This window comes from Ursus maritimus, unplaced genomic scaffold (genome assembly GCF_017311325.1).
Source record: "Ursus maritimus isolate PB19 unplaced genomic scaffold, ASM1731132v1 scaffold_6, whole genome shotgun sequence".
Lineage (NCBI taxonomy): Eukaryota > Metazoa > Chordata > Mammalia > Carnivora > Ursidae > Ursus > Ursus maritimus.
Genome location: NW_024426774.1, coordinates 84,429,803 through 84,439,544, shown reverse-complemented (window position 1 = coordinate 84,439,544; position 9,742 = coordinate 84,429,803). Strand labels below are relative to the sequence as shown.

The window sequence follows — 9,742 nt, the reverse complement described above, 5'->3', positions numbered from 1 at the left end:
AAACGCAACACCCAAAACACAAATAATCAAGTCAAGAAATGGGCAGAAGACATGAACAGACATTTCTCCAAAGAAGTCATACAAATGGCCATCAGACACATGAAAAATGGCTCAACATCACTGGGCATCAGGGAAATACAAATCAAAACCACAATAAGACACCACCTCACGCCAGTCAGAAGGGCTAAAATGAACAACTCAGGAAATAATGGATGTTGGTGAGGATACAGAGAAAGGGGAACCCTCTTACACTACTGGTGGGAAAGCAAGCTGGTGCAGCCACTCTGGAAAACAGTATGGAGTTTCCTCAAAAAGTTAAAAATAGAGCTATCCTATGATGCAGCAATTGCAATATTAGGTATTTATCCAAAGGATGCAAAAATAGTGATCTGAAGGGGCACATGCACCCCAATGTTTACAGCAGCAATGTCCACAATAGGCAAACTATGGAAAGAGCCCAAATGTCCATCAACAGATGAACGGATAAAGAAGAGGTGGTATATATATACAACGTAATATTATTCAGCCATCAGAAAGGATGAAATCTTATCATTTATATCGACTGGATGGAACTAGAGGGTATTATGCTGAGCGAATAAGTTAATCAGAGAAAGACAATTATCATATGATCTCACTCATATGTGGAATTTAAGAAACAAAACAGGATCAAAGCAGAAGGAGGGAAAAATAAAACAAAAAATCTGAGAGGGAGACAAACGATAAGAGGCTCTTAATCATGGGAAACTGAGAGTTGCTGGAGGGGAGGGTGGTGGGCGATGAGGTAGCTGGGTAATAGACATTAAGGAAGGCGCATGATATAATGAGCATTGGGTATTATACAGTCAACAATTATTATAAGACTAATGAATCACTGAACTCTACCTCTGAAACTAGTAATATGTGAATTAACTGAATTTAAATTTTTAAAAAAGAGAGAAAAAAAAAAGAAAAAAATGAACATCAAAAAAAGGAAAAAATGAAGAGGGGTGAATGTCAAGGAGGGGAACAAAGTGACCCAGATCAGCAGAGCATACTCTTGAGAAGCAATGGGAGAATGGAATTCCCAGCCTGAACTTTGTCATATCCAGGATTACTAAAGGAGAATAATTTTCCTGAATGAAATGAGAAAAAAAATAATAATAAATGTAAGATGGTAGACTCTGACATGGAAAAAAAAATCATAACGAAGAGAAAATACATTTACCATACTGTACTGCATTTATCAAAAAAAAATCTTCATATAAGTGGAACACAGTTCAAACCCATGATGTTCAAGGGTCAACTGTATATATACATCATTCATTATGCCAAAAGCTGGCAAACTACAGCCCTTGGACCAAATCTGAACATTGCTTATTATTATAAATAACATCTTATTAGAACACAGCCACGCTCATTCACTTACTTATTGCCTATAGCTACTTTCATATTATGTCAGAGTTGAGTCATGACAGACTGTATGGCTCATAGAGCCCAAAATATTTACTATTTCATCCTTAAAAAAATTGCTGATTCCTCATCTACACTAAACAGAGTAACCAAAAAAAAGCATTCTGCCAGCTGGTACCAAAGGGTTTCTCCTAAGCTCTTTCAGTTTGTTCACACTAGATCAAAAATACAATTATTAATAAGTCAATCACTTAATAATTCACATATCTACTCCACTCACCACATACCCAAACACATACAAAATTATTAAGAAATATATACCCTTAAGAGATAGGTACAGGCAACAATGTTCTTTGGCTAGCAGTTAAACCCTTCTCAAAAAGGAGCACTAGAGTTGTATGGTGACAGAACCTACACTTGTGCTGAGCACTGTATACCATACAATATTGTCAAATCATCATGCTGTACACCTGAAACTAATATAATGTCGTGTGTCAACCAAAACTGTACTTCAATTAAACAGAGAGAGGGGCACTTGGGTGGCTCAATTAGTTAAGAAGCTGCACTCAGCTCAGGTCATGATCCCAAGCTCCTGGGAAAGAGCTCCATATCAGGCTCCCTGTTTAGTGGGGAGTCTGCTCCTCCCTCTCCCTCTGTCCCTCCCCTGACTTGTGCTCTCTTCTCTCTCGCTCACTCTCTGTCTCTCAAATAAATAAAATCTTAAAAGAGAGAGAGAGAGAGCACACTAGATTGAGAGTGTGATGGGAAAAAGTAATCTTTCCAGGGATAAAGCAGGCTTCCAGACGACAGTAAGTGAAGGCCATCCATATTCCTACTGTGGAAAGCCATAAATGAATTCAGGGAAGCCAAAGAGCTTAGATCAAATGAGAAATGTTGTACCTAGCTGTCACTGTCAATGAGAAAGGTTGTAACAAGCAGTGACTACAGGACATCAAAACCAGAAACTGAAAACATAGCTACCTAAGGAATTCCAGGATGCATATTATCTCTGAGAGTCTGAGCTTTGTTGCATTTTAGAATCCACGAAGTCTTCCAGCCCAAAGCTTTCATTTTTGAAGTGACTGGGTTTACCCCAATTTCTGCTCATCTACTTCTCCTCCTTACACAAATACAAACATAATCATTCTCCTGTCTCTCTTGAACGTATTCTTTCTCATCTTTCAGTCAAAAACTGGCAAAAGTTAAAAAAAAAAAAGATACAACTCATAAAAATATTTGCTTTGCAACTTCCGTATTATTAAGCAGTAACCTAGATTACATCACTTACGTAATCACAGTACAATATGATAAGCCCCTGTATGATAGCACTCTGTATTCATGCTACTACAGTGCCTAGCATATAATAGATATCCAGAAAATAAATGAATCTTAAATAAGCAGTGGTATAAAATAGCAGTTAAAAGAAGTATTAGCTAAAATCAATGCCTAAAAATCCCCAGATTATCATGTCTTTTTTTTTCCGCTTGTTTTAAATCTAGTAATTGCTCTTACATTTTAAAAATTCCAAACTGCAAATCATCTCAGCTGGATGCTAAAACAGATGATGAGAAATCAAAAGCTTAAGAATACCAGATTTATATTTGGAAGTATTACAGGAAATAAAGTTAGCAAATAAAATTAATCAAAATTTTCTTTAGCTATAACGTATTCTAAGACTTTGATATATAATTTGTTAAATATAGATAAGTTTGAAAAATCTTATAATCTAGTATTTATTAAAATAGGCCTTACCTGCTTTTTTAAGTTATCATTCAATTCTTTCAATGCATCGAAAGAGGACCTTAGCCTCTTGCTTTCTTTATTTCTTTCCTTAAGAACTTCAGTTAAGTGCTCAACTTCTGCATTGTGTTGCTAGAAGGGAAAAAAAAATCAGATCTAAAAATTAGGTAAGGATTCCAGGTCACTAATGCTACTGAACTCAAATCAATTAAAAATTAGAATTCCTTGAATCAGGACTTTAATCAGTACATTTAAGTATTAAGACTAATACTGCAAATAACTTATAAAAACTGTGTCATCAAACTAAAAGCATTAAAAGCATTTGTTAAGTTCCTATTTAAAAACTATTTTCTGCTTCTCCTCAAAAAAAAATCCACTGGAATGCACTGAAATAATTTCTTTCACATGATAAAACAATGAAGGATTTCTGATCTTCTTTAAGAGACTAGTTATTCACAGCTTTATAAATTAAAATTTAAGATTTAAGTTACCCTTGAAAAGAAATATCCATAGATAGAACTAATTTCTTGTTCTCATTAAGTAGCTAAAATTGTTTACATCTCAAAAAATTTAAAAACATAATAAAATTTCTCAGTCTCAAACTATTTGACTCTCCTGAATCAGTTTTATAGATAATTCAAATCATTTAAAACCCTCTAATTACGTTTAAATGAGATAACACATTTTGATTTAAAGTGCAAATGTGTATACTTTATTTCACATTTTATTCTCAATTTATTCATACTGTATTAAAACAAGCAAGTCTCTATAGGAAATCAAGAAACTGAATTAATTTCTGTCTTCCAAGTAATCTTCCAACTGCTAAAATAAGGCTGTTATCTTTACACTTAGTAAGAATAACAGACAGACAAATCTAAAGAGAAAAAAAAATCAAGAATAAATCTAGGATGGAAACCTCTTGAGAATCCAAGCATTTCTTTTTCTGCCCTGTTTAAATATCCAATCATGTGAAACATTAGCTTTATGTAATTTTATTATTACATTAAATGATTCTTTAAATAACTTAGTACACATTGTCACAAATACGGTTATTTCAAACATGAGGTTAATATTCTCATTCTCCAAATTTTTCCAAATCCAAAAGATACTAAAAAGGGTAGGAGTTCCATTTCCAGAATGGCAAGATAAGCCCACTATATTCTAGTTCTGTTACTGATTACAACTAGAAATCTTAGACAAAATACAAAAAGTGACTACCCTAAGGACTGTAAAAAGTAAACAGAAGCAGGGAATTGTAAAGAGGAATGAAAAGGTGGAGAAGCAACCCTCAAGAGGATGACGTTTCCGGGGTTTCTGTTTTTCCTTTTCTCTAGTAGTACTGCCCCAACACAGGCCCCTGGCTACTGAAGTGCAGCTGCAGTACAGACTGCTAAAACGTCACCTTTCCACTCAGGGAAACCAGGAAGAGGGCCACTGTGAGCCAAGGAATGTGGGGAGTATCTCAGAGAAGAGACTCCGAAAGAGCATCTTTTCCTTGTGGTATACATAAACTGGCAGAAATCTGGCTAAACCCTAAGCTGCCTAAGCACAGCACAGACAAAAGCAGCAGAGCAAATGTGGAGAGATCAGAGCTCAGTTTAAAAATACTACCCAAGTCTCACACCAACCTCCCAATTCTGTAAGCACAGGAAAGACACAGAGTACCATAATAAAGGTCTTGAGAACTGAACTAAGATTTATGTCATTGCCTGAGTATCAGACTAAACCTAAGTGGCACATGCACAGGACAACCCTGAAGCAACATCATAAAAGCTTTGAAAACTGAACTGAGATTGGGTCACTTCCCACAGAAAGTGAGAAAGAATTCTGGCCTATACCTAACCAGGATGGAGTAGGGAAAATGGAGTAGGAATTTCCTGAGCTCACCTCTTCCCATGAACACACATGGGTGCAACTAATAGAGAACAACCTCCTCCGAGAATAACCTGAAGGCTAGCAGAACAGTTCTTCCACAGGTAAAGATACAAAGAAACAGGGACATCAAGAAGGATGGGAGAGGCAGTAATACAATCTGTTCAGGAAACAAACCCTGGCACAGCAACCCACAAGCAGGAGGGATAGCACAGATACAGAGGTCCTAAGGAGTGTTGGGGTTCAAGCACCATATCAGGCATACTCCTACCCTTGCCCTGGGGATCTGCACAAGGAAGACAAGTCCCTATAACATCTGGCTTAGAAAATCAGCAGGGCGTAAATCCAGGAGCATTGAAAAATCAGCATGGCTTAACTCCTGGAGAGCTGCAAGCTAGTAAGAAACCAAGACTCCACAATGAAACGGTCTGCATACGATCTCACTCACTTCAAGACCCACCAGAGAGGCAGCCTTGTGAAAAGTGCCTGCACCATATATAAGGGGTATCTACTAATTTCAGCATGTGTGCCAAAGGAGCAGGGATCTGCAGGAAATTTCTCTGGGAGAAAAAGCAATGGGGTTGCCATTTTGGGAGCCCTCCTTCAGCCGAGCATTTCCAGTGCCAGTGGGTACCAGTTTTAACACTCTCCATTTATCTTGCTAGCACTGCTCACCTCACTCTGGCATTCCCCTGCAGATCCATCTTACCCACCCCACCCAAACCAGCAGGCACTCCTCCTGACCCACTATACCTGGCAGGCAATCTCAGCAGCAACCACCCTGACACACCCAGTGGGCATCCTTAGTCAGGATGGGCAACCATTCAAAGAAACTCGTCTCAGGGAGTGGGAGCCAGCCCCACCCTCCAGCATCACAGTCACCTACACAAGCAGTAGCCATAAATGGGCCTCCCAGCCAGCATGCTGGCCAGCCCCAACCACCAATGCACCTACAGCAGTCATGGACAGACACTGATTGTCAGACAAAACGAGAAGACAGAGGAATATGTTATGAACAAAAGAATGAGAAAAAAGTACCAGAAAAAGAACTAAATGAAACAGAGATAAACAACAGACCTGATAAAGAATTCAAAGTAATGGTCATAAAGTTATTCTACTTTGGGGAGAAAAATAGATGAACTCAGTGAGAACTTCAACAGAGGCAGAAAATAAAGAAAGAACCAATAAGAGATGAAGAATATAATAACTGAACTAAAAAATATACTAAAGATAATCAGCAGCAAATTAGAGGGTGCAGAAGAACAGAGATCAGCAATCTGGAAGACGAGGTAGTGGAAATCATCCAAATTAAACTGCAAAAAGAATATGAAAATAGGTTAAGGGACCTCTAGAACAACATCAAGCATACTAACGATTGCATTATAGGGATACAGAAGGAGAAGAGACAAAGAAATGGGTAGAAAAACGATTTGAAGAATAGCTAAAAACTACCCTAACCTGGGGAAGGAAAGACATCCAGGTCCAGGAAGCACAGAGAGCCCCAAACAAGATGAACACAAAGAGGTCCATAGCAAGAATCATAATTAAAATATCAAAAATTTAAGTTAAAAAGATAATCTTAAAAGAAGCAAGAAAAAAGCAACTAGTTACATGAAAGGGAACACTTAGGGGCACCTCGGTGAGTCAGTTGGTTGGGTGTCCAACTCCTGATTTCAGCCCAGGTCATGAACTCAGGGTCGTGGGATCAAGCTCTGTGTTGGGCTCAGAGCTCAGCAGGGAGTCTACTTGAGATTCTCTCTTCCTCTCCCTCTGCTCCTCCCCCAACACACGTGCACGCACATTCTCTCTCAAATAAATAAATAAATAAGGGAACACTTTTAAGACTATCAGCTGATTTTTCACAGGCTCGAAGGGAGTGGCATGATATATCCAAAGTGCTTAAATAAAAAAAAAAACACCTTGATTATAAACAAGAATACCCTATCCCACAAGGTTATTACTAAGGTTATTATTACAAGGTTATTATTACTCAGAAATAAAGAAGAGATAGGGTTTCCAAGACGAACAAAAGTTAAAGGAGTTCATCACCACTAAACAAACCCCACAAATAATGTTAAAGGAATTTCCTTAAGTGGAAAAAAAGAGCCATAACCAGAAGTAAAAAAAAATTATTAAAACATTTCACTGGAAAAAGTAAACATATAGTAAATGTAGTATATCAGTTATACAGCTAGTATGAAGGAAAAAAAAGAGTAGTAAAATCAACTATAGTTACAATATTTAGTTAAAGGATACACAAAATTAAAAGATGTAAATGTGACATCAAATACATAAAATGTAGATGGAGGGAGTAAACTGTACTGCTTTTAGAATGTGTTCAAATCTAAGTGACTATCAATTTAAAATAGAATGCTGTATACATAGGGCGTTTTGAACCTCATGATAACCACAAACCAAAAACCTATAATAGATATACAAAAAACAAAGAGAAAGGAAGCCAAACGTAACACTAAGGAAAGTTACCCAACTACAAAGAAAGAGAACAAGAGAAGAAGAAAGGTAGAGAGAAGAACTATGAAAACAACAAAATTGCAATAAATACATACCTGTAAATGGACTCAATGCTCCAATAAGAAGACATAAAGTGAGTAAATGGATTTAAAAACAAAACCCAGGGAGTTAAGATGGCGGAGGAGTAGGAGACACCTTCTTCAGCCGGTCCCCCAAGTCGAGCTGGATAGGTACCAGACCAGCCTAAACAACCACGGAACCAGCCTGAGACGTAGGAAGATACATCTGGATCTCTACAAATGAACATCTCCAGCGCTGAGTATTGAGGTACGAAGCGGGGAGCCATGAAACCGTGCACAGATATCGGAAGATAAACGGAAGGGGGAGGGAGCCGCCGCGTTTGGGTGCCGGGAAGTGGTAGCCACTTGCACGGGGGAGCGGGTGGGCTCCCGGTTGGCACCCGCAAAACAGCAGACTGAGACCGTGAGCCGGGAGCGCGCGCCACCAGGCATCCCGCGGAACACCGGAATCCCGGTGTGCTCACGTGATCCAGACTGAGACTGGGAGCTTCCGGAGCGCGCACGCGCGCGCGGGGCGGCTGGCAGCTGGCAGCATTAGAAACACAAAGGACAGAGACGCGCCGGTCCTGGAAGTGAGGGCTGGGACGCCGGGTGTGGGGCACACATCCCGGGACGCTGCAGGGTTGAGCAGCACCAACAGTAACGGAGTTAAAGTGGCCAGAACATCGTGGAGAACGGGCCGCGATCCCTCTGTTCTGTGACAATGCAGCCTCTGCTGCTCTGACTCTCAGAAGAGGCACAGCAAACCGCCAGGGAGCCCAGGTCATGAACTCAGGGTCGTGAGGATCTCTGTGTTGGGCTCAGAGCTCAGCAGGGAAGTCTACTTGAGATTCTCTCTTCCTCTCCCTCTGCTCCTCCCCAACACACGTGCACGCACATTCTCTCTCAAATAAATAAATAAATAAGGGAACACTTTTAAGACTATCAGCTGATTTTCACAGGCTCGAAGGGAGTGGCATGATATATCAAAGTGCTTAAATAAAAAAAAAAACACTGATTATAACAAGAATACCCTATCCCACAAGGTTATTACTAAGGTTATTATTACAAGGTTATTATTACTCAGAAATAAAGAAGAGATAGGGTTTCCAAGGCAGAACAAAAGTTAAAGGAGTTCATCACCACTAAACAAACCCCACAAATAATGTTAAAGGAATTTCCTTAAGTGGAAAAAAAGAGCCATAACCAGAAGTAAAAAAATTATTAAAACATTTCACTGGAAAAAGTAAACATATAGTAAATGTAGTATATCAGTTATACAGCTAGTATGAAGGAAAAAAAGAGTAGTAAAATCAACTATAGTTACAATATTTAGTTAAAGGATACACAAAATTAAAAGATGTAAATGTGACATCAAATACATAAAATGTAGATGGAGGGAGTAAGCTGTACTGCTTTTAGAATGTGTTCAAATCTAAGTGACTATCAATTTAAAATAGAATGCTGTATACATAGGGCGTTTTGAACCTCATGATAACCACAAACCAAAAACCTATAATAGATATACAAAAACAAAGAAAGGAAGCCAAGCGTAACACTAAGGAAAGTTACCCAACTACAAAGAAAGAGAACAAGAGAAAGAAGAAAGGTAGAGAAAAGAACTATGAAAACAACAAAATTGCAATAAATACATACCTGTAAATGGACTCAATGCTCCAATAAGAAGACATAAAGTGAGTAAATGGATTTAAAAACAAAACCCAGGGAGTTAAGATGGCGGAGGAGTAGGAGACACCTTCTTCAGCCCGGTCCCCCAGTCGAGCTGGATAGGTACCAGACCAGCCTAAACAACCACGGAACCAGCCTGAGACGTGAGGAAGATACATCTGGATCTCTACAAATGAACATCTCCAGCGCTGAGTATTGAGGTACGAGCGGGGAGCCATGAAAGCCGTGCACAGATATCGGAAGATAAGCGGAAGGGGAGGAACCGCGCGCGTTTGGGTGCGGGAAGTGGTAGCCACTGCGGGAGGCGGGTGGCTCTCGGTTGCACCCATAAAACAGCAGACTGAGACCGTGAGCGGGAGCGCGCGCCCAGGCATCCGCGGAACACCGGAATCCCGGTGTGCTCACGTGATCAGCACTGAGACTGGGAGCTTCCGGAGCGCCTGCGCGGCGCGCGGGGCGGCTGGCAGCTGGCAGCATTAGAAACACAAAGGACAGAGGCAGCGCCCGGTCCTGGAAGTGAG

At 39.7% G+C, this 9,742-nt stretch overlaps 1 protein-coding gene across 7 annotated transcripts in view; it reads right to left on the bottom strand.

Moving 5' to 3' along the window:
- CCDC138 (coiled-coil domain containing 138) overlaps nt 1–9,742 on the bottom strand; it is a 162,476-nt gene that overhangs the window by 119,409 nt on the left and 33,325 nt on the right. For all 7 annotated transcript variants that reach the window (XM_040623684.1, XM_040623677.1, XM_040623678.1 and 4 more), the window contains exon 7: nt 3,142–3,261. In XM_040623684.1, coding sequence (XP_040479618.1) covers nt 3,142–3,261 — 120 coding nt within the window. The remainder of the gene's footprint in view (nt 1–3,141; nt 3,262–9,742) is intronic.